At 35.6% G+C, this 27,028-nt stretch overlaps 1 protein-coding gene across 3 annotated transcripts in view; it reads right to left on the bottom strand.

Annotated features, from left to right (window-relative positions):
• GPATCH2 (G patch domain containing 2) overlaps positions 1-27,028 on the bottom strand; it is a 130,682-nt gene that overhangs the window by 35,107 nt on the left and 68,547 nt on the right. For all 3 annotated transcript variants that reach the window (XM_010562137.1, XM_010562136.1, XM_010562138.1), the window contains exons 6-7: positions 5,361-5,425; positions 2,594-2,633 (exon numbers count right to left, since the gene is read on the bottom strand). In XM_010562137.1, the coding sequence (XP_010560439.1) occupies positions 2,594-2,633; positions 5,361-5,425 (105 nt within the window). The remainder of the gene's footprint in view (positions 1-2,593; positions 2,634-5,360; positions 5,426-27,028) is intronic.

Genomic DNA, 27,028 nt, shown 5'->3' on the forward strand with positions numbered 1-27,028 from the left:
TGAAACTAATCATATATTGAAGAAAGTATAGAATGGAAGACTGTTTAGAAACAGACTACAGGTAAATGAATCTAATATTCACAGCAAACACATTTAAAAGTCCACTGGAAGTTAGGAAATTATGAACTTTATGACTTGGGCAACGACACCTTAATGTCGTACATGAGCATGGACTCCAAAAAATGACACCTATCTATAAAATTACACTTGATTAATTTTTCCCCAAAAAGTCTACAGCTTGCTTCTTATATAAGGAATGCTCCTTGTCATTTTAACTATCTAGTTCTCAGATGGAGTAAAATAGTGCAGTCTGGTTTTAAAAGGCAATCTGAAGGATACATAAACGTAAGGCACCCTATTCTGGTATATTTTTGCAAAATAATTTTTTCATTTTCTTAACATCAACAAATCAGAGCACTTACAATTCATATTTAAATGTAGCCACAATTTTTACCAGCATGGCATTCATATAATGTGTATCTATTTTATGATCAAGCTAAGAACAGTCTTACTGTTATCAATATTCTCTGGCTGATAAGTAAATGGTAGTTATAGCATGGACAAACAGATCATCTGCCAGACTTTAAATTTGGCTAGTTAATTAACTACTTGCGTTCTAACATAATAACTTCAACTCCAGAAATTAATTAAAAGAGAAAGTAGTAAACCCATACAACCAATAGTTATACACTATGGATCTTCAAAAATTTAGTGAGAATTTCATAAGCTGTCAAAATTGTCATTATTACATTGCCCCATCATTCTAATTTACTTGTCTAAAAAAAATAACCCATTATGTGCCAGTAGCACTTATATTATTTGATGACATTAGCTTTACTTCACAATTCATTAGTAATTAAGTTACAAAACCAGTGAACTTCAGATAAGCTCTGAAAACACAGCTTGTAGGAAATACGAAATAAACATGTAAAATTTAAGATTAATTCAAATATACTATTATCTGAGAACAATGAATTAATTTGTCATTATATACCAGCTATGCAGATATTTCTCACACTATGCTGAATGGATATTGCCAGTATGTATGATGTAGGTTAACGTATTTCTCAGCATGAAACTTTCCATACTGCTTTAAGCTTAGAATCTTTTAAAGAAGTAAACAGCACATCTTCAGTTAACTACCCTGTTATATGAAACAATCAATATATTAAAAAATCCAAGTAAAAAAAAAAAAAAAAAATCACTCAACTCATTCTAACCTAGCAAATTTGACTACTTATAACATCAAAATTTCAAGAATAGGATAAAGATTAGCCCAAGAGAACTTTTTATCACGATCAATTAAGATGAAGCATGCTCATATTTAAAATGCTCTTTTTAATGCATTTCTTCTCCCAGGAAATATGTTTCAAAATAATGCGAGTTCAATGTGAATCACATAAATCCGTCTATTTAGATGTTAAGTATCAGTCAGCTTACTGTAACATGTTAGAAGTTCACAATTTACAGCTAAAACTGTACTATGTTTTATCCACTCTGGCAGTTTTGGGGAAGTAATATAACTTTGAGAGATTCAGCGTGCTCTGGAGTTCTAAAGAAAGGGTAGGGGACAGGAAAGAGTATACACCTATTTAAACTATGACTTACTGGAGCAACAAGTGTTCATGAAGGATTATGCTAAGATGAACCCTCGAAAGATTCTATAGATCTTATTTCCTTTTGAAGTTTCAAATCTATTTAAATTTGTAAATGTACTAGTGAACTGGCACAGATCTAATGAAATCAACTGTGTTATGTCAATTTTTACCAACTTATAAAAATGTACTGTGGAACTTTAGTCTTAATTTTCAATGAGTTGATGATGTATTCAGCTACTTCTACTGAATAGTTGAAGTTAACTATATATTTATGAAATGAAACCAAGCTTATTTTCACATTTTATAGTTCTTGGACAGTATATTCTGTTTAGACCTTATTATCACCCATAAAAAAAAAAGGTATTCCTTCACGTCTGAAGACAAGCTAAAGAAGAAAGTGCCATGTTACTAATCAAGCATTAAACATGTCCTCACATTCCTGCAACCACATCTCTAGGCTTGGACCTTCTAGGGACTACATTGTAGGGGCTCAGCACACAAACTAGTGAGATATTTTTACTAATATCTGCACCATGATGGAGATTTAACAGTTCCTTTTTTACTGCTGTGGTCATGTTAACCAATGGAATGCAGAAAAATGGAATTGAAGATCTTCCCATAGAAGCCTGCCCACTTTTGTCACTGTTCTGTATTTCTTGATTTTGTGAGTCAAATGTTTTGCTTTCCAGCATTTTGAGAAATGCAACATTTGGAGATACTACGATTAACAAAATCATTAAAAAAAATCAGACTTTTCATTTAACCTGTTAAAACTCAAAGATACTTAACTGACATTAAGTGACTAATTAACGATTTTTAATTAAGGGACTTTCTGAAAGGCACTGTGGTTAATATGTTTCCTTACAAGAAAATATGAAATCATACCTGCTTTGTTTATAATTTCTAAAAATATTCGACCACTACCTCTGGAGTAGAGGTAGTTAAATTCCATTATACATCTCAAGTAAACTGTTCTTGATCAAAGCAGTTCTTACCTGGCTATGTTCCTTCCTAGCCCCAGGGCTAAACCAGTGACTGTGGGAGAAAAAGAAAAGACAGGTTTAACAATATAACTAACAAAGCACACGCTGTCATATGACCAGTCTGTGCGTGCTTTTGGGTATTTCATTGTCTGCCAGGAAAATAAACCCTTTGGCTATACTTTATTTTAATGGGATATTTTTATTGAACTCTCTAGGTCTTTAACAGTTTTGAAAGAATGCACCACAAATTTCACTTCTGAGTAGCTATTGGCTTTATAGGTAATTATATTTTGTCAAACAAGCTAAAATAATATATAAATGATAGTATTTTAATATACTATAATGCATATGCTATAAATAAAAGTCATTCCATATTTAGTACTGAAGTGTTACTTATTAATGATTATAGCTGAAAAGATTTTTAAGTACTGTGGACTACCTGTTATTTGTTAATGTATTATTTCAACTGAGGTCTGAGTTTGAATCTAAAGTGAAATTCAAAGTCCGTAAATTCAGTGGCTTCATATCGTCACACACTTGCAAAATTTTGACTATTGGCAGCCTTACTTCAGAGAGACGAGAATTTGGACTAAGACACTGATATGCAGGGACAAGAACTCACGATGTGACTTTTTCCTCAATAGCAGTAAAAGCATATTAATACTGGTTCACATACACACTGTGATCACATAGAACTGAATTAACATCCGAATGTAGCTGTAGTAAGCATTATACAAACCTGGGGCAAATCTTGACACTTGCCAAATGAAAAGGAGAAGGAAAAAACAATTAAAACAAGGGGGATCTGAAATTACATATAGTACTACATATTACTCATGTAAGCAAGCAATAGGTTTTGGGCAAAGGATAAAATAATTCCATCCATTATAATATTGCACAAAAAGACCATCACATTATCTGCTATTATGCTTGTAAGTTCCTCAAGAAGTGTAACCAAAGATTATAAGCTTAACCTAGTCACGCTTTTTCTGAAGTAGTTGAATTCAATAGAGTTTACGCTCATTTTTTCTCCACAGCAGCCACATGACAACACTAAAATTTTTACTTTAATTAATATACTGAGAAGAAGCAGATACCATGGAATTGTCTGGTCTAAATTACTCTTTTTAAGTCACAAGTCTGAAAGTTTTGTGGCTTTTTGTCACTCCTTTTTTATGAGTTTGCTGATGAGCAGTCCACCCTCTCGTTCTTGTATATGAGACCAGCTGTCACCAAAACCTGCATGCCGCCAACTCCTTTTTCTACTTTTAAGTTGATTACGGAAAAGAAGTTGGAAATGAAAAAGAATGACAGCAATAAAGTTAAAAGTATACCTCAAGATAAAAAGTAGTAGACATTTATATATTTTGGACATGAAACGTTCATCAACTGCACCGAATAGTTAAAAATCTGAGGAAAACAGGGAGATTTCATGCACACACAACTTTGATGTTGGCAGTGGATGAAAAGAAAAACCATCACATTTGTGAATGACCCAACAAATAAGGTCACAAACATCTGGAAGCTGATGAAGAGAAGAAATATAATGGGTTAGATCTAAATTCCACATGGATGAGTGTCTTGTCCCTGACCAGTGTCAACAGCAAACGCTCAAGGAGGAGCGGCAAACTGGGGCATCCTCCTCCACATAAACTCTGCTGTTTTGTGGCAAATCAGTGGATTACAGACTAAACTGTTAGTAAAACATATTTCTATTGAAAAATATATCGCAGTGATTTGAATGCATCTCATATTTAGACATTAAAAACCCTTCATAAACAATAAGACCTCTTGTAATGAGAAAGTGATATTCACATCACACTGATTTTTATGATTTTTGTCCATTCGCTTAATTACAGTATTTGTTTGCTTGCTTGTTTTAATGAAATAAACAAAAGTAAACCCCATAAAATACCAGTTGAATTACTTTAGAGTAGAAATAACTTCTGAAATCACAGCCTCTTTAGTTAACACACACATTAGCAAGTTATGGGGTGCAACAGAACTGGATTAGTAGCATAAAACAGTTGGTACTGAGGATCTGATGTTTGTAGAATATGCGCTTTGGCAAGTTTTGTCTTAAAATGTAGATGCTGTTTCTAGTAGCAGTTAGAACATATAAATGTATCCCCAAATATATTATCTCCTAATCATTTGTATCTGCATTTTAGATTTCCGATTTGGAAAATATAGGAAAATTTAATCTTCTTATTGTAACTATTCAAAAGAGATAACCAAGAAATAATGCTGCTAAATGTTGTCAGCTGAACAGAGTAAGAGTTTACAGTAATGGTGCACTGGAGTAACTAAATGAACTGAATGACAGTCCCTATTTACATGTGACTAAACAATTCAGTGTCTTTTTGTGGAGTTTATGATAACCTTCCTCCTCACATGATACATCATGTCTAAGACTCAAAGATGTGATGCTTGTTTATTTTCATATATTCAAGCTTGACATTTCTGCATTTCCCTTTGGAGGTCTTTTTAAACAACCCATATTTGGTATCTAGACTTAAATGTGTTACGTTTTAGGAAAGCATATACTCAGCAAGTTAATAAAAACACATTTACAAAGCACTGAACTTCACATTTCCTTAAGAAACATAAAATGAATTATGAAGGATTATAAATATTATTATTAAATAAAGATCATTATGTAACTGAGCTGAGGCTCTTATCACATATTTGTACAGTTGTAAAATGCGGCTTTGGGACACAGGTACTACTGTAAAGCAAACAATAATAAAAAGTTATAACTCCCATCGCTGATACTCACTCATGGTGAAGAGAATCCTGGGACAAGTGAACCGTTTTCCTGCTACCACCTGGTCCTGGAGTTATCTAATAGAAAAAATGTAGGAAAAAAAAAAAAAAGACTTTGAATAATGGGACAGCATACACACACAGTGATTGTTTATTAAGAAAACATATCACAACTGCTAAATACAAAATAGAGACAGTACACTAGATATAGTAAATGCAATTAGCAATATCTGCAATTTTTAAGCGAAGTCTGAATGCAGAAAGTGCTACAAAATATTCACCAAAATCCTTAATGTGTAATTCTGATTGGATGTCAGATGTCAGGCATCTACAGATGTCAGGGGCCTGTTATTTTTGAAAAGTCCATGGAGCACTTTATCTCCAAAAAATGAAAGTTAGATGATTTAAAAATCATATTTATCATACTATTCTTATTTATTGATAATACAGCAACAAATTTATTAAAAAGTGCTCCCAACCTTTGTATAACAACACAAAGCTTTTGCAATTAAAGTTGATGCGGGATAGAAAGCAAAGATAAAATAATTTTTACCGCACCATACTGTAGTCCTTGTCTAGTGCTTTATATATACTGAAACCAAAAATATATAATATGGTCAATTTAAGAATGATCTTAAGAAGGCATGATAGCACATGCAGACTTTTGCAGATGATGATATTCTGGTATTGCTCAAGAATGCATTCAAACAGCTTTATTTTTATTTTTAGAATCTGCTTAATTCGTCTGCACATGTAGATAGGTAAAAGCAGAAGAATAAGAGACCACCTGATGAAACTCATGCTTGAAGAACCAGAGCAGAAGGCAAACTATTCCTGTTGGAAAGAATGCAGGAACAAATTTTCAGTTCCTTGGATAGTTTCATAGTCAGTAGATGACCAGCAGTGAGAATGAAGTCAGATGTTCTGCCAGTTTTGAAAGGAGACCACAAAAAACTCAATGATAATACATTTATGTGTCTCAGGCTTGCCAAAAGTACATAAGCAGAAGATTCACAGATAAAAGCAGCCTACTCTTTATTAAAAGAACAATGTGCTCAACCTTGAAAGAAAAATATCCCTATTCATCTGGTGTCATGATAGAGAAGAGCCAGGGCAGTCAGAGATCCAAGTCTGGAAAACTTTCAAAGAACACTCACTGAATAATTTGAAAGCTCTGTGCAGTTAAAGTATTTGACCAAAATCTGTTTCTTTGACCTGAAGAATGATGTCACTCGGGGCCAAATTGAGAAACCCTAAAGTGTTGTCACTTTTCTGGCTGACAGCGATTGAAAAGAACTGGTAATACCTTACCGCAGAAAAATCTATGCAGACATACAAATCCCTAGTAGAGGAAATCATGGCAGCTACATGGGAGGACAGCACCTACTGCTTTACCCACATTTGGAATTTACTGTTTTACTAGACTTATTGAGCCCTTACATAACCGCATGATAATAATAAAACAGTGACCAAACATTAGTGTTCCAATATCATAGTTCACCTAATAATAAGAGTGAGAAATGTCAATTCACAAAGACAGACCTAGAAATATGAACAAGTATTTTAATATGTAATTTCCAAATTTTAAGATTAATAACTAAACTGTTACTTTAACACTATAGGTAAGCATGTAGCTCAGCTCTTCAGAGTTGCATCCTGCATTAATCTCAAAATGAGGTTTTCATGCTATTCCAGTGGGTATCCCTGGAATATAGTAATCCATTTTCTACACTGTGGCTATAAGAAAAGCCGACTGTGCCTATGTCATGCTTTGTTAGAGGTTCATGATCACATTATCTCATGGTGGACCTGACACTTTTATTCAGTTTACAGTATGTTCTGTGTACAGGCAACTTATTTCCTTTGCCAGGGCTGCTGACAACCTTTTCCACACTATATTAATCTTGTTTACAGACTTTATCTTGGTACAAATATCAGAAAACTGAACTTTTTATCTCAGGGAGAAAATAAACAACATGTTGACAGAAGCAAAAGCTATTTTCTGGACTAAAATTGGTTGTTTACCTGCAGCCATACTTATGGAAACAAGTTTAAGTTTCCAGCTTACTCAAAATACATAATCTGAAATTTAATAAGCATGGAAATTTCAAGAAAAATCACTTGATAAATTGCCAGTTTTAAAATAATATATAAACCATAGAAGTATGTTTTTCCACTAATTTATATGAGAATATGAACTTGCTTGGAATACAGTTGCAACTGATCACGAAGTACACTGCTCAGGTTTCTCTTGCACATGCCAGATAGCTTCAGCTACCAAGCAGCCACAGATTATTTATAAAACTAAACTCATAATGCATACATATAGATCTTTGCATAAAACTGAATGCTGATTATTGTAAGATTCACAATATGTTAATGCGAAGGAATTCCTATTTGCAAAACTTATCTAGGGTGTAAAAAGGCAAAACAGAACCTGTCGCCCATCTTCATCTGCTAAATCGCCGTTAGAAAAAACTACTCCAAAGATCTGCTGAATCTCCACAGAATAGAGATCCAATTGCTCCAGAAAGTGGCAGCAGATCGCAGGACACTAAAATCAAAACAAATACCCTTCAGATTCTTTATTTATGCAAAAAAATGCATAGATATCTAGAATTGTTTTAGGTGATGAAATCCCAGTGCACAAGAAGAAATCAGGGGGTAAAGTAAGTGGTAGCTTTCCTAACTAACTAAGAACAAACAGCACTGAAGGTTTGCACGACTAAGTTGTTTTTTTTGTGTTTGTGCGTGTTTGGTTTTTTTTTTCCCCTCAATTGAATGTATTCTAGTGTGCATGTCTGAGTGCACACCTGTGTATCAGGGAATCAGAACTGCTGTGATGGTAGTGTTTATAAGACTGACAGATAAGGCCTGTGTTAAACTTTAAACTAAGTTCATTCATTAACAACACTCTTCTTGGAAATGGCCAATTCTTACACACTATTAAACATTCTCCTTATATACACAAGACTGTTAGTTTTTAACAGCTGTATGGTAAATCAGCTGATAGAGCTGATAGCGTACAGTTAGCACTGATGGCTATGGTCCTTGATGGTTCGTAGCCACAGGGGTCGAGGTGACCAAGACTGAGCCATCTGAGAAAAGACGTTGGAACTGAGGTGGGCTTGTCTTCCTTCTCATCAAATTCTCCTTGCTTATGTCTGATGTCTTTAAGCTACTGTTCCCTCCGAAAAAGTGAGGAGGGGTGCCTTCTCTTTTTTTGTAACAGGCATCTGAGCCACAGGCAAGTTAAGTGCAATCTCAAAAAGCACATTTTTATAATGTCCAACAAGTGCTGTAGACTACTTTTGCCACATGCTTTACAGGAAAAAATGCAGCAGATTTTTTTCTAATAATATAAATATAGTAATTTTTTTTTCAAATCTTTTGATGGATAAACTTTTGGAAAAAAATGCCATGGCACACTTTAAAGTTCATACACAACATGAACAAAATTCTGGCATTAAAAGTTCCTTCCTATGAGACATTAAAATGCCTAGGAAATGCCCAATAACCTCTTTCAAGCTTTTTAGCAGTATATTTAATAGCCTGTGTTTCTAGAAGTCGTGCTACCCCATAACCAAACATAATCACACTCACACTGGAACTTAGGTAACTATAATATAAAAAGTGGAAGTATTTCTAACTATTTCATCTAATTAAGAATAGCAGCTTTTTAAAAAACTTACTAGATGTGGCAAATAACTAGGAACGATGTCCTCGACGATGAGGAACAATATTGACCTTCAAAAAGTACAAAAGAAATATCACGGGTCTTCATACAGGCCAACTGTGTTGCAATCTGTACCGTGGCTTAGTTGCATAAAGCAGCAAAATAGGTAGGAGTGTAAAGGGAAACTAGGGAAACATTTGAGCCTCCTTGCTTGTCATCTTCCTCCTGCGCAAAGTCTCTCCAGCAACACATTGCACAAGAGATACTGTAATCTACAGTCGATATAACTGTTAATATGAATAAAGTTCAGGGTCATCTTTCGAACTCTTAATTTCTTCTGGCTACAAGTCCTTGTACCATTGCTTGAATAAGAGGACAAGGTGGTGGCTGCGTACTGTTTACAGAGTCCCTGAAACACAGGTACTCCAACTCAGAGACAAAGAACTCCTCCTCTTTTGCAAAGATTGCTTTCCCTGAGAAATTATGACCTATACTGATGGACACAGTAAAATGGAAAAGTATTCAAGACTAGGACATTTTGCCTCAAAATAGACAACGTTGTATACTGCTGCCTGAGATATTGCACATGACAAACTTCAGAAGTGATGTATGGGAAGATGGTGGGATTAAACAGAAAAAGGAGGACAAGAAAGATAGAGGATTTCACTCCGCAGAAATAACGTTGAGCATGGCAACTGTTATTTTTAATGCTAATAATATAGAATAGAATATTTCAGTTGGAAGGGACCTACCATGATCATCTAGTCCAACTGCCTGACCAATTCAGGGCTGACCAAAGGGTAAAGCATGTCATTAAGGGCATTGTCCCAATGCCTCTTAAATACTGACCGGCTTGGGGCATCGTCCACGTCTCTAGGAAGCCTGTTCCAGTGTTTGACCACCCTCTCGGTAAAGAAATGCTTCCTAGTGTCCAGTCTGAACCTCCCTTGGCACTTAGCTTTGAACCATTCCCACGCGTCCCATCAGTGGGTACCAGGGAGAAGAGCTCAGCACCTCCCTCTTCCCTTCCCCTCCTCAGGAAGCTGTGGAGAGCAATGAGGTCGCCTCTCAGCCTCCTTTTCTCCAAACCAGACAAGCCCCAAATCCTCAGCCACTCCTCACAGGACGTGCCTTCCAGCCCTGCCACCAGCTTTGTTGCCCTCCCCTGGATGCATTGAAGGACCTTCATGTCCTTCCTAAAAATTGCGGGGCCCAGAACTGCAGACGGTACTCCAGATGAGGAGGCCGCATCAACGCTGAATACAGGGGGATGATCACCTCTTCTGAGGGGCTCGTCATACCACTGAGTGAGAGGGAGCAAAACGTCTACAGGACAGTCACAGGTTGCTTGAACACTACCGCTTACTTTATATGAATAGGGTAAGAGGTGTCCAAGACTGGAGTCTATACAGAACATCATTTAAAGAAAAAGAATCCATTTAGTGGATCAATTTATGCATCTTTTAATAAAATAAATATTATAGCACTATTTTAATTTACACGTGCTGTAGTTTAAAAAAAGGTGCTACCACGTGCCAGCAAAAAACCCAGTAAGTTAACATAAAACAAAAATACATTACATCGTTACTTAACAATTCTGTTTACTTCTCATTTGAAGTATATTTTAATGTTCGGTTACTGACTAGCCCATGGGAAATCATTAATTATTTTAAAAGACAACTGTAATACAGAGCTCCCAAGTATGGATGTGTTCCATACATAGTATTTTCTTAATACTTAAAATAATATAAGCTACCTTAAAATGCATACTCAACCATACATCAACATCTCCCTTATTTTTTCCCGTGCTATCACCCTGTCAAGTGAGCAAGTACGCTTCCTCTTTATAATTTATGTTTAGCTTAGGAAATACATCCTTGAAAAAATACAGATTATGTCCTATTCATAATTGTACCTCAGATATATTTTCCATTACTGAAAAAATAGATTTATTAAAATTTAAGTAATTTTTAAATACTGAAAGTGGTATTTTTGTATTTGAAATTGGATTTTATGCCAAACACTCCATAGCATGTGCAGTGAAAAGACATTACCAAACTCGTTTTTTACAGGATATTATTTCCTTGCTATGATTTGGTGAACTTGGCAGTGTTAGCTTTATGGTTGGACTCGATGGTCTTACAGGTCTTTTCCAATCTAAATGGTTCTATGATGAGTTTAAAGAATCCACATGTGCACTTGAATGCTTAACTTAACCATCACAGTGTGTCACATTCATAGTATGCAAACCCAGTAAAATTTCAGCAAAATTTTGCTGAACGCTAGTTACACAAATGAGCTAACCACTCTTCTGAATGAAAGAACAGGTCCCTTTTTCCACTCTAGAAATTAATTGCTATGATCAACTACAGATTAACATAGGTAAAAATTAACTATATTAACCAAATCTCTTAAATTCCAGAAAAGACGCTTTTTTCTGGGTTCATGTATTTATAGTCTCTTTCCCTAAAAATACTATATTGATGAATACAATTTGAAAAGTTCAGTAGCAAATCCAATCTTCTCAGGCAGGAGTTTCTGCAAAACAAGATGTCCAAACCAAAATGCAACTAAAATCAAATCCTGGACAACAGGATTTTGCAGTGGAAATTGCAGCATCACAATGGCACTTCCATAATTCACAGATCCGTAATTACCAATTTATAGGAAATTAAATCAAACTGTATCAAGGGAAGAAAGAGAGAAAAATCTATTCTCTACATTTTATTGTGCTGATTAAGAGCAATTTCTTATTATTTTCAGCATCAATTTATTATCACTCATTTTATGCCCCTTTTTCACTAGAAGCATTGGAAAGCACCTACACTAAACAAAGGTCTGGATTTAAAATACATCTTTAAAAAATATAGATACATATTCTTTGACTTGGAGCAATATAGAAAACTAAGAAAATAAAAACAGTATACATTACTGAATCATTGCCATAACCCTAGCTTGACATTACCATTACATTTTTATTCCCTCTACAAGCACACTCTTGCTGAAGGGCCCAAACTGACCATTCCAGAAAAGCATCTCTTTAATGTACAGATTACCTTTAAGTGACGCTCAGTCAAACTCTACAATGTCTTCATGAAGACATGGTTCACTGGCAGAATAGTTCTATGCCAGTTTCTTGCTACTCTGGTTATAATTCTTTAAAACTGACCTCATGCTAACATAGTATTGCAAAAAATCAATGGATCATTGCCATTCTGCTTGCAAAATATATGCAAGTGATAAGGAAGGAGAAAAACCTCAAGAAAAATAGGTCAAAAGACTTGGACTTTAATCCTAAACACACATGTCCCTATACATGTTTATTGTTTTCTCTCAATAAAAATGAGAGGGAAAAAAAAAAAAAAAGAAAGAGAGAAACGAAAGAGCTACACACCCTAGATAAAATGAGAATCAGTAAGTTTCCTGGAGTTAAAGTGTATGTCCCAGCTCCCCAGTCTCTGTAGTGTTTTCACACACTGTTAAGAGTTTTCTCCACATTTCTTTTCACACAACTGATCAAAATACCTCTATTTCTTCATCTATGGTTTTCAACTGAATGATTAACAGATGGAAAAGAAAAACTATGGTATCAGAGATTAAAAGAAGTCAACTATTGAACATAGCTCCTTCAGAGAAAGATGGAAAATTTCAGTCTCATGTATAAAAGCAAAACAGAGAATTTCTTTTTAAATCTTTGCTATTACGCAGTTTTTTTGGTTTTGTGTTTGGGTTTTTTTTTGTTTTGTTTTGTTTCTGCTGTTTTTAAGATAAAACCTGAATTTGAAATTAAATAATTATAAACTTAAAAGAAGAAAGTATTTTGAAAAGAGACTGGCCTGGCTGTAAGGTTTTCTGTTTGTTTGTTTTAAATGGTAACACTAGCAGGAAATATCACAGACAATGTTTTGTCCTAAATCTTTGTCAAAAGGACAAGCTTTTATATACTACAGAATAGGCAACAGAATAAGTTTAATGATGCATTGTAATGATATACATTACTGCATACATGCTGCCTTTAGGTATGTGATACGCTTACACTGGAGGAGCTATTAAAGCAAATAAGTACTAGCATATAGTGTAAAAAAAATTATTTGGTCTACGGAGAAAGCATCAGGTAGAGTGAAAAGTGCAAGTGTCCTATCTGCAAGGAAGTTAGTAAGAGAGTTTCTTTTGAGATTCCTAACATTTAATATTAAAAAGTACTATGTGGCACCATTGCTCCAACAGCAGCTCACAGCACTGCAAAAAAACGGACTGATTTACAAGTCTCAAGAACAAAACATAAACCAGAATTTTTTTTTATTTTTTTTTTTTTTTTTTTAGATTAAACCAACTCCTTGTTAAAAGGCAAATGTAAGATCCTCAGGACTGCATAAGGACACCACACTGCACCACTATTTTAATTTTTTTATATTAGGAAAGGGAAAACCTTCAGGGCAGCTGTCTGAATTGTATTAGGTATGGCAACAAAACAATGGCCAAAATTTTGCTACTTCATTACTCTGTAAATAGCTATTATTTAACAAATTTTATTTAAATGAAACAAAATTTCCCTTAGTACAAAGAGCTACTAATTAAATGCTGCAGTAGTATGCTGCATATAAAAAAATTTATTTTGATATTATAGCTGCCTGTTTAGATATAAAACTTATTCTAGGGTGAAATCTTAGCTTCGCTAAGGCAACAGAATTTTGACTTCAGTAGCGCTGGGACTGTACTCTTATTAGTTAAGAATGATCTAAAATGCTGAAATGTTTATACTTGTAAAATTATTCTCAATAAGTGAAGTTACCCCCATGGTGACATAGACAGGAGGAAGGAGCCGAGCAGTGATTAGGATCCCAGCCTTGACCTGGGAGATGCAGGTTCAATTCCTTGTTCTGCTGCAGGCTTGCTGTTTTGACCTTTGGTAAGTTGTTTTTTGCAGCTCAATTCCTCATTTGGGAAAAACCAAGAAACACATACAAACAAGACCCTCCTCCCCCCACTCCACCCCAAGTAATCTGTAATAGTTTTTCCTTACTTCATTAGGGTAAAGTAATATAATTACAGTAAAGATTGTACAAACAACAAAGGTTGTCATCAAAGCATTTAAGACTGCTTGAAGTATATTACTGAAAGTGATTTTTATTCCTACTGCCACGGGACTTATAGGAAAGAGAAAAACGTCAATATTAAATGAATTTACATATATAAGCAGAATTACTCATAACAGAACTCTTTGCAGGTGCAAGTCATACTATGACAGTTCGTGCCAGCATAAGCTCGCTCACAGTGGCTTCAAAACCCCATGTACACAACAAACCCCCCATTTTCAAGTCACCAGCTTCAGTAGCAAGCTATGAGTGGCCTCTACTGGCTGACCAAAGGCTACAGAAGTCACTAAGCTTTTGCTGTGAGTTACAACTGCGGTTACCAAGTGTGTGAAGAAACGCTAACAGAAAGACTATGCTTGTCAGTGCTAAATAATTCACTTACACTATGGCTAAAAAGAAAAGGCAAACGCAAGAGGAGTGATACAATAGACGGTGGGGAAAAAATACCTTTAATACTGGCATTCCTAAGATTTGTCAAAATATATACTGTAAATATACACATGCAAAAGTCCATTTTCCAAAAGCTGATAATGGAATTCAGCAGGATATACTGTGCTAGTTCTAAAGGTGGAAACAAACCTGAAACTCAAGTAATTTATAATTTCTTTATGTAAGTTATATATTTTGTATGAAGACTGAATTACTTCATTTATGATATCAATGGTTTGATTTAGATGCACAATTAGAAATCCCATTGCATCATCTGAGAACGTATGAAACCAGAGTCTACATAACTATTCTTTTCATAACTGTGCAACAAATTTGGCCTTTCCCTTAATTATAAAATTAAACCCAGTAAAATACAGAAAAATAAAAACCAAAAAAACTGAAGTATGAAAGTGCATATTGCCACAAAGTTGATCTACAATTCCCTCAAAGTACATAAAAATTATATTTTTATTAAGAAAAAAGGAGAATAAACCATAATTAATTTTTTTAAAAACATAATAATTGTGAACAGCACAACTTGAAGACAGGAGAGTAAAAGCTCTCCAAAACATGGCAAAAAATACTTCTTAGATTATCATGCAAAATCTGTATTCAAATAAAAAAAAATATTAAATAAAAAAAATAGAAAGATAGCACCAGTACCAAGAAAGTAATTTTTTCACTTCACCTTTCTTTTCTATGGGAATATGTACCTGATTTGCCATTTTAATTGCACCCTATCAAGAAGGATTATTGTCAAACATAAGCAACTACCGATGGCAAAAGGTGATTGCCTTCACAAGCAGCTGTATGGTGCTCGCACATGACACTGTGATATTTCCAGCTCCCGTTCTGAATTCTGCCCCATTTCAGAGTTCTACCTCATTTCAGAATTCAGTCCCATTATCTCCACTGCTCAAAATTGTTCACAGGGTTATCTAGCTGACATGTAAGATAACCCTCCATCTCACTAGACACCACTGGGATATGACATGCTGACCCACAGTAAGCCCTGATTATTAGCTTGAAACATACACCATATAAATGGAGCTTTGAGCCAAATAATTTGTTTTAAAGTCTTTTCATTTTACTTATACATTAAAACTCATTTTAAACATGCTGACGTCAGTTCCATTAAACTACATACCCATGAACATAGACACGTTAATGTTGGATTTTGACTATTATCAGAAAACAAATGAAAAATGACTAGAACGCAGACTACTAGTAATGCCTTTTTATTTTCAAAAGAGAAAGGGATTTTAGTTTAATAAATTATGACTAAATGAAAAACAAAGAGCCAGCCACCGCAATTAAAGCCCCATTGCCTGAATTGCACTTATCTCACTGAAAAAAGGCTCGTAGCAGCAGAAGTACAGGGAGGTCCCATTCTTTCTGTTCCACCTTTTCCATGCTACTACGCTTCCAGTGACTGGGAAAGCGGTTAGGATTAGCAACCCCAGACAGAGGTGGGCAGAACTGATCTGCTAGGGTAACTCTCCTTCTCAGCTGGAGAAGGGTTTCCTACTGTAGCACCTACAGTTCTGCACGGTCTGAAAGTCTTGAACCAGTCAGGTTTCATTTGCATGAAAACCTTGTTACCGTTTGTTTTTAAAAGGGGCACCCCATGAGCTATATTACAGCCTGGACAACAAAAACCAGACAATACCTAAATTATTTTCAGGAGAATGAGATGATAGGAAGACCGGGCACAAGAGAATCCTGATAGCAGCGTACCTAAGAATCTCCCACATGAAGAAAGTAATTCAGGTATCAGAAAATTTTGGTTTAAAAGGTTACACTTTGGAAAGATTTGGAATAAAATACCTTTCAAAATTCATACAGTTTGATCAATAACAGACCTTATGAAATGTACACATTTGAACTGCTAAAATAAAAGCATGACCTTTTGCCCCTTAGGCTAGATAACAGTTAAATAATTAGTGCCTACAAAAAAATTTTTCTTCATTTCAAGTGAAATTGCCATCAGAAGAGCTCACACCAGTGGTGAAACAGCAGGAAAAAGGCTTTAGGGGAGTTTCAGGTACAAACTTGGACAATTTCACTGTTGACAGTATTGTACGTGGATGACGCTTCTCATTATTTTGAGCTTGCCTGTACACAAATATTTTACCCTGCAAGCTTACATGACTGGTAGGTTTTAGAAATCCTTCTGTATTTGCCACTTTCTCTGCCATTTGAACTTCTAATGTATAACTATAACCACTGTTTCAAATTGTATATATCAGTAGAGATGAACAGGAGAAGCAAGCAGGAAACGCAGAAATCAACTTTCCATTGGGCACTTTTAAGGTCAAGCTAAATTCAGGCTTAAGATATCTTTTTCATTTTTCTTCCTAAGCAAAATGATGTAGAAATAAAATATGTTTTAAAATATATTACAGTAAATATATTTTTTCTTAGCAAGACATTCTCAAGCTTTTCCATCATCTTGTCTTCAAATATCAAATGTAAATAATTCATGACTTCTATTATAGGAGAAATGGAAACAAGTAGGTTCTAATGGGGGGGTGGGGGTGGGTGGGTTGGATCAAAAGTGGGAATTCCACTCATACATTTTAAAAGAAACTGTCAAGCTTGTTAGGCTTAATAGCAGTCCCGCACTGGGATATCAACACTTGGATAAGGCAGCATTGCATTTCAAAATTTCTAACATAATGCAGGTACCAAAGATGTATCCGACCAAAAGCTCATGAAGGGATTGTGCAAAGTCACGATGAACTTTGATTTGAAGGCTAAACTGTTTTATCTTACTCTCAAATCCCTCCTTATCAGTAAGAGTGCTCCAAGTTTCTCTTTATATATCAAGCCCTATATAATGGAAAACATCACAGTATGCTCTTAAGAGAGAGCCTGTAGTTCTTTGTAATGCATTAAAATGACAACTATCCCAAAACGCTAATTCATAAAGGAAGGTTAAGCCTGTGTTCTAGGAGGAGAACGCTGCTTGTATCTGCTATCCACTCCTCCAGCAAGATGAAATATTATTGCTATGTTTTGTCCTAGGTTTTTCAAGGCACACAACATAATATTTCCTTGGTAGTTTTATGCTATTTTGTTAAAACAGCGGATGTTTCTGGAATTGTGCTGTCAAGTTAAACTTACTTTTACAAACAGTGTTTCTGTCAGAAAGTTGTGTTTAGCATGTGAAAAACTTTTGCTCTTTCCAAATTTAAAACTATGTACAGGAAAGAGTTTAACCATTGGCTGGACAAGTGTGTGTGTGACTGAGGTCAGGGAAATGTGTCCGACTTGGTGGCTGCCTCTGTTGCAAGACAGAAATCAGGGCACTGTTCTCATTTACAGGCTCTTCTGTTCCTGGGATTAACATGGGGGAAAGACAATTCACTTGCCCCGATGTCTCTTGGTGGCAGCAAATTTACTTTTCTGGCCAGATCCATGAGAATAGGCTTTGGTCCCTATGCAACACATTAGCTGCCTTGGGCTTCTGAAATTCCTGATAAAACCGGGTACAGGCAACTTTCAGATACCAAAAGCATATCCTCTACTTACGAAGCATCACTGCAGAAATAAGGACAAGAGGAGTAACTCGTTTGTTGGGTCCTGACTACACAGGGGATCACGTAAAGAACATTTCTTCTCTCTGTTGCAAGCGTTTAATGTGTGGCAGGGCCAGAGAACAACATCATTTTTCAGACATGAAGCTATAAAGCCCATTTTGCCAGGTCCTGGGGAAGACCGACTTTCCACCTACCTTAGGGTAGAGACCATGCATCATAGAACTATGGCCTGTGGCTATCAGCAACTCCTTGCAAAATGCCAAGGGAATTCTAAGTTGCCCTTGGGGAGTAAGGAAGTTATTTTCCCCGTTATTAAGGGAGGAAAAAAATCCAGGAGAAGCCAAAGAGAGGGTCTTTGTCAAAGAGAAGATCTTGAATCAAATACTGACATTTTGCATTTATATGGGTATGTTATTCTGGAAACACCTAGAGCTAACTTAGTGCCTAATAAAGACAAATTGCCCTAAAAGCTTACAACTTGTATAGGAGCATGACATGACTCACCAAGACAATGTCCAAGACAAGGAGATGGAGGGAGGAGAGTACTGACACGGAAATACGTTGCATCCAGCTATTTATGAGTAACAGCCTTGGTGCCAAAAATTTCTACATGTCTGGAAGTTTTCAGAGACTACTTATGGTACAGTCTAATGGTCTCCAAGATGCAAACTTCACTTTCAGTCAAGGGAAGTATTTTCACTACCAGTACAATAAGTAAGCATTCTCCTATGGGATGCTGGAATACATACTTGATTTTAGTTTGGGAAGCAAGGAAGAGGAAGAATGAAAGCAGAAGGTACTGTGTGTAAAGATTACCATAAAAAAAATAGAGTGTTTGGAAAAGCACACTTTCACAGAAATCTACAGTAAGATAAAAACTAAGAGGCTGTTGAAAGATAATAGTGACTATCCCTTTAAAAAATGAAGTTTGGGGAATTCTTTGAATCTCTCTGCTTTGTGCAAGGCTCAAAGACATCAGGTTAATATAACCTACTTGCCATTCAACTTGGTCGGGGTACGATCCTGGGCATAGTTTATAAAGTGAGTTATTAACTTTGCATTTCATTTGCTGCCAATGCATATCTGTGATGTTTGCTTACCAAATGCAAGTTTCAGGATCAGTCCCTTTTGTTTAGCTACTGAAGCGATACTATACTGATGAGCTACTCCATTTCCTACCAAATACCTGAAGACTTTACTCAGTACTGGAATGGAGGCTGAACTGAGGGCACTCAGGACATTATTAGGCCTGGTTTGGTTTGAGGGCAGGTTTAACACTAGAAAGCATAGTCGGCTCCCCACTGTTGATAAGACACTCAGGCTTCTCCTAGAAAAATGGAAATTGCTGGTCAAGAGAAAACTCTTCTATTTAGTTATTAACTGGACACCAACAGGGTAAATACTGCATTCCACAAAGTTAACTGGAAACTGTGAGTTTAAGAAGAGTTATAGAAAATAAACAGCTCAAGTCATGGGAAAAAAATAAACAGGCACACTTGTAACTTTGGCTGAATCTCTTAAGAAATTGCATTTGATGGCAGTATTCAAGAAATTATATATATTGGCAGAAAACAGTGTTGTATATATCATACCCTTGATGGTGTTAAATTGTGCAGGTGGCCAAGAAGAAGAATATACGGAAATAGACATTTGAATTTGGCATTACAACCCACAGATATTTAAGTAGCACAAAAGAAAATACATTTTGGGTTTTTTAAAATTCTTTTTAAAATCATAAATATATAGTGATATACTAATTAGGAGGAATGCTGTTGGCAAGAAATAGATGTCCACTGAAAAGGTGTCTTAAGTGCCATGAGATATTTGGGAACATTTTCAAGTTCTTCCTGCATATAGCCATGATGAGGAAAAAAAATCAATTGAAGAAAGAAAACTTACAGAAAATTCTGGAAAGTTATCAAAGCAGTTCATATTCAAAAGCAATGATTCGGGTTACTATGAAATCAGAGTTCATCTGTCCAATACTGGATCAAAAGATGGTACCTACTGAGGGAATGCCTATTCCTTGGGGGGGGGGCGGGAAACATGGTACGTGGTTCAAGATACCTTCTTGGAAAAATAACAGATACAACAATCATAAAAAAAAAAAAAAGTCTTTACAACTCTCAAATTGAGTGATGCAGGCATACTTGCCCTACTCCAGTTAGCTTATCCTTAACCTCAACTAAACCAGGTTCAAACAATATGAAGTGTCCTCAACCTTGAAAATTTCATGTTTGCCTAACTCGACACATAAAGAAATGCTCTGGTTTTTTTTTAAAGACACTGTTAAAAATATTTACCTCAACTCCTTCCACAGCTAAACAGTTTATCTGAATCTCTGGTACCAGGGTAAAAGCAGTGGGTAAATTGCTATTCCCATGAAACCTTTTCAGAAATATCTTTGACTTCAGTCCACTACAGGAATTCATTTTTATTTCCTGCTTTTACTTGCAGACATGTGAGATCAGCTGTGGAAGCTTCTGCTCTAACCAAAGTCCTACTTACTTCTATCATAAAATACGGGGAAAGAACTACGGTTTTCATTCATTCAAAGTGAAAGCCTATCAGCTCCAGAAGTTTTCATATCAAATGACTTAAGAGAGATTTTGTGGCTAAAATTAACAAGAGTATATTTCCCATTTGTACCTTTGCTTAAAGTTTCTCAAGTTATTTCCTATAATTTTGTATGATCCACCATTACAGTACCGTTTCACTCTGATGAACGGTTTCTCTTTCCTGTTGTGGGACTTTTCCATACTCCTTGAACTCTTTGAATGGAGTTCATTCATCTTTAGATAAGATCTTAGATTACCATGTGCATAAACATTTCTAGCGAAAGGCAACATAAGCAAACACCACAATACAGTGCTCTAGATTGATTCAAGAATCATGTGACATTCTATTTTGTTAAACCTCATTACTTGTACAATTTCTGCCATTTAAAAATATTTAAGGAGGGTACTATCTCTAAGGTTTAGTTTTAGAAGTCAAATGGTAAACATACGAACAGAGAATAGCAGGGGAAAAATGCCTGATACCCCAAACCAGAGATATGACATGCTTCCAGATCATCCTTAGGCAACTGGAGTATGTTTGATTCATCACACCACCAGGCTTAACATTTTAAAATTTACAGGACCTAAGCAGGGGACAAAGGGGTGGGAGGACCAAGGGATTCTGTTTTGACTTTGTAGATACATCCAATTAACACAGTTTTTCAAAATATATTACGCTTGGAAATTACTGTAGTTTGAATAAAAGAGCTACTTTTTAAATCCAAACATTTCAGTGTCTGTTCTTTGTCCACCTGACATTAGAAACAACCAATGAATGCCTTCATGCCAAAAGTACAGACACTAGTCTTCTCTGCATGAATAATACTTTCTCCCTAATGTGCTTTAGGATTCTGACTGACACAGAAGTAATCACCCTTTTTTTTTTTTCATCTTTATAAAAGGCTATTTATGCTTTTGGTTTCTATTAAAAGATATTTATTTTTTAAACCCGGTACAATACTATGAGAGATCTATGGCAGGGTTTCAGAATTACTACTGATAAAACTAAGTAAAATATTATAAATATGGGACCTCAGTAAAGAAACTGGAGACTTAGGGTCAGTGTTAGTTCCCCATCGCCCCCCAGTTTAATACAATTCTGGAAAAGCAGTTCCTAAATGTTTAAGTTTTCACAGTTCCTCAGGAGTCCTCATTAAGTAAACAACTTTTGAGCTGAAAAGTCTTACCCCTAATACAATGGAGCTCTTTCTTTCCAGCTTTGGAATACAGTTCTTCACATAGCAAAACCATAAACCTGCAGACAACAAAATGTGTGGCAGACTAAAAAGACCTAGCAAAACCAAACAAAACCCCCACTAATTCCCCCAAAGCTGCAGCCATTCGTTTTAATGGAGCACTTAGATTCTCACTAAACGTCTAAAAAGGGAATGAACACCGGAGACGAGACAATATCCCTCACAATTGTTTTTAAAGTTTGCTGACTTCAGAACCCATAAAACTTCAGTCTGATTGGGACAGGATGTACTTATCACCCTTTACATGCATTAATCCAGTCCTCATCTATTATTGAATCATCACTCAAATTCAGCTCACAGAAGTGAAGATTGAGTTCAAAACATTAAGTTTTAAAGATACCACGCAGTAGCAGAACAACAGGATGGGGAATCTTTAAGATGTTTGAAAATGGAAAGCCCTAGGAACCCTGAACGGCAATGTCATTTTTACTTAATGTATGATATACGCATCTTAAAAGCTGGATTTTTCTTAATATAAAAAAAAATGCATTCCCACTAAGAGTATTTAATTTCACAGCCATATGACTCAGATACATAAAAATGTCTCCATTGAACAGTAAGTTCCCAAATCAAACTTTGTTAGGTGTACTTCTTTAGGGGTGGAGCAAATATTAACTTTATTTTCTGAAACCTGCCCTTCCTGCTGGTGGTCTGGAATGACTTTAGTCCAGAATGTTGCAACACATGCGTCAAGGCAAGCCTCTTTTTGTACAAGAAATGGTATTTCATCTCCACTCGTCTCTTCTTTTAATTGAATCATTTGGGGATATAGTTGTGACATCAACACATTCCCAACATACCAAAGTTTCAACCAAAGCATTTTCTCATGAAATAATTCAGTATAGTACATATTTTCCTTAACAGGAAACTAAAAACCAAATAAAGCATTAACAGATGTACTGGGCGCATCACCACTGTAGTGTTTCTGCGTTTACAAAACTAAGAGTAAGAATGCATGCATGTAAACAACAAATACCTTGTTTTACATACAGCTTTGTGCATCACGGCGCACTATTTGTAGACCTGCTGTCACTACCTGACGAACAGATAAGGACTTGCATTCTATCTGAATTTAATTACCTGAAGTTTACACCAAATATAACATATTTATTCCAAACCAGAGTGGAAATATCTTTAAGTATAAATTACGTGTCTCACACGTTGACACCTCAGACTAAGCCCATGAAACTCCGACATTCTAAGGCGTGAGTTGAACTTATTTGACAAAACCCCCACCTTCAGCATTTCACAAGAAAGCGAACACTACTACAGAGACTCTGTATGAATCCATTACTTCCAGCTCTATTAGTTCCAATTTCTTTTACTCTTATTTACTTTTCTGAAGGGACTAGTCTTTCAGCTGGCATAAATATGCACATTAAATGAGCTACAATTAATTAATTGAGAAAGCTACCATCCTTCTACTAGCTGAGAAGCCAGTTCTAAAATGTGTACTCATAAATATTTGTGTTTCCATAACAGTAAACTTCAAATAGACTCGAAAAAGGAAATTTTAAGATCCAGAATACCGCATGTCTTCTTCCATATTGCTATACTGTAACACTTGTATTTAACAGTTAATTATCTCATGGTGAGAAGAGGCTCATTGGCTTCCATTTTCAAAGTAGTTATATATATTTAAACTATAAATATCTTTTGGCTCTTCAGCAAGAACAGACTGCTAGATATTTGAAAAGGGCAGCTGCCACGTTGTTCCCTGGGTGCAACACAATGGCAGGTCAAACTTTTGTTCCTCTTGTCCTACAAACAATTTTCAAGCCCATGCTCAATAAATAAATTTTGTCTCAGCACTCCCAATCAGGGCTGCACAATCCCCTCAGTAGCAGACCTATGATAAATGGACTTATTTTCCCAAATCAAACACTTGAATTTAAATTCAGATGAGTTAATGCAAAGGTCAACATTGTAATCAGTTCTTTTGATCTTTATAGAATTTCTAGAGTAATACATAATAAATCTGAAACAAGGCAATTTGCAGCTCTGTATGTGTGGCTGGTAATAAAAATCTTAACGATTAGAGCCTTTATGTACTTAGGGAACGTTTTATAGTAATAGCTATAGTGAGAGCCTCAATGCATGGGGAATGATGGCAATAGATAACACTGAAAGACATGATTGCTTGATTCTTTATATAGTTTATACAGTATGTATAGATTATACATTATAAATTAAAGCACAATGTTTCTTAAGAGTCTCCAATGTTTTTCTAATATTTTATTTTGGATTTGTATCCTCCACAAAATATGGCCTTGATAAAAACTTGTGACTTTAACAAAGATCTCATATATTGAGAATTTTATTGTTTCACATACTAGTATGTTACTAGTATGTTTACTAACTGTAAAGAAAATAAGAAATGAAAGTGTTTGTGCACATGGTGTGTACGTATGTCTTGGTGTCTTTTTTAAAAAGGAAGATTCCTTTTTCTGAAAATATGTATTTAGAAGTACAGTATGTCACATCTCTTATGAACAAATAATGGTTATTAGATAAGAGGTATTCCAGCTGAACTGGAACATACAATCCTAGAAGTAGACTAAAACGTCAGCAGTCATATGAGGAAATTCTTAAAATCAAAAGGGTAAAAGCTGATTTTTTATTTTTTTTTAAATAATCCTTCAAAATTTTCTTGATAATAATCAGATAACTACCCAACCACTAACAGCTGTAAAAACATCTTCCTTTCCAATATTCATAAATTAAATGAGACACTTAAGAACTGGTGTCAGAGAACACCTTCTATAAACATACGATTATGTAGTACAGTGAATACAGGCTATAATTTAGGAACTGAAGAAAGAATACTTTTTCAGGAAAACTAAGACTAAGCAACTGTCAGCGATGACTGCACAGGAAGGATCAAGAGTTCATCTATGGAAAGAGTGACTGAGGATCCCACTTTCAGGACATATCAGCTGTCTGCATCTATTCAGTGAAGTTGAGAGATAAATAAAATTGATCATTCCTTTACCTTTCCTACTCAAAAGCCTTCTATTCTCACAGAACACATACATATTTCTTCAGCTAAAATAAAACTCTTCTTTATCTCACTCCAAATTCACGTAGGTGTTAATTATACAAACTAAGTAAGCACACCGTGACACAGAAGCATTACTGATATTAAATGGTGTTCGTGAAAAATAAGGAAGGCTTATGCCTTGGTTTTGGTGCAAGACACCATCTCTTCTGCAATAAACAGAGTACGTGACCATGATCCTTTTGGCATGCTTGGAAGAACGCCTTAGGTCTCATCAACCAAGATAACACAACTGTTTTAAGGTGATAACACTTGCTGCATCATATAGGGGTTATGAAGTACATCTAAGCCTAAGGAATTCTCTAAAGAATCTGACTTGATACTGCATGACAGGTCTATTAAAAGTTATCATTAGTCAAAAATCAATACACCACCTAGTATATATATAATGGATTAAAATCACAGCTGATCATCTTCAGAAATAATTACATATGGGGAATCTTCTTTCAATAGACATATTCCTAGTGGCAGACCACAGGAGTCTGATAAAGATACTAAACAGCAAAAAGCTAAGAATGCAAAACAGGAAAAAAACCCCCGATAAGTCACAGTGGCTAGCATGCAGGCAATGTAAAAGTCGCTATTGTGGCAAGTATAGACGAATAGGTTTTCACAGCTCTTAAGCTGTGCCTTTGAAAGAGGCTGCTGGTTTTTAGTGACTCTGAATTATTTCATTAAACTCCTATCTCCCCTCCTAGGAAAATACTGGCTTATCAAAACTCTGTTCAAGGGGATGGACTGACATTTGTAAAACTGTCACAGTGATGGCTTTCTCCGGTCTTTCGCTGCCGTTTCTTATAAAAAGCAGAGGAAGCTGCGTGCTATGAAACAACCGATAATCTCATAAAGCAGACACCTTCTGGGAACACACCAACTGAACAGCGGTGATAGGACTTTGGTTTCTCATATCCTAACCCACACACCATACTGCTGGTTTAGTGTGAAGAAGATAAAGAGAAAGCAGGACGTACAGGGCTTCAACGACAGTAAGTTACTACAAAGAAAAGTACATAAATTATTACTCTTAATAACCATAGATGACAAACTCAAGATTGCAATTAGATTTAGATTAAAGAAGAGAAAAACAGCTTTCCTAGGATAAGAACATGGACCACTGGAACAAAATGCACAGGGAGGCCCCAAGGATGGAGATTCTTCAGCTTTACAGACAAACACCCAAGAACTGACTTTATGGTTTTGAAACAGAAGGTGACAATACAAGCAAGTACAACTGAAGGCCATATCATCATATTGGAGGAGCTGCTTTTGCTTTTGGTGTTAAGGTGACAGTTTGACTGCATTCGTATTAGGGCTACTTGAAGAAACAAAAGGCAGCAAGATGAAATTGTAACCTTAGTACCTTGTACACAGAGCTACACAGCACAAGAAAAAAACCCAACAAACCCACATATAAATTCCCCAAAAGCAAAGTGTGAATCTTAAACCACATTTTTAACTCAGATACCTTGCTGTACTGGATTGTTGGCTACAAAAACAAATCTGGAAGAAGCTTAAGAGAAATAAAAGCACCTTAAGTTTGAAAAAATTGGGAAAGGGAAGGCAGTGGAAGGATGATACTGCAAAGACTTTCAGCTAAGAAAACAATCTTCGTAACCACATTCTAAATGGATATAAACAGGCAAGAATGATTTTGTCAAAGGTAGACAAGAAACTGTAACTGAAAATACAGAAAGATGGGAGCCTGTGCAAAAGATTAAAATTGTGTAGAAAGACAGAAAAAGAAAGGCTGTTTCTTAGCAAGACAGCCAAATAACACAATTTAGAAAGAAAGCTAAGTCAAAGCTGACGCACACTATTGACTGATATGACAAAGGCTGGGAGCATTCTCCACAGTGATTAAATAATGGAGTGCCATATATTTAAAAAAAAAAATTAAAAAAAAACCAGCCCAAATGGAATACTGGAATATTAGAAGTGAGAGTGAAGGACTGTGTGAGGTGGGGATAAAGAGTAGTTAAGGATAATGTCTTGTTATAAAAACTGTTTTTATTTGTGCTTTGCTAAAACAATTAAAACCCAATACTATATACTGAATTTGTTCTACT

Source organism: Haliaeetus leucocephalus, unplaced genomic scaffold, assembly GCF_000737465.1.
Source record: "Haliaeetus leucocephalus isolate CR32 unplaced genomic scaffold, Haliaeetus_leucocephalus-4.0 Scaffold156, whole genome shotgun sequence".
Classification (NCBI taxonomy): domain Eukaryota; kingdom Metazoa; phylum Chordata; class Aves; order Accipitriformes; family Accipitridae; genus Haliaeetus; species Haliaeetus leucocephalus.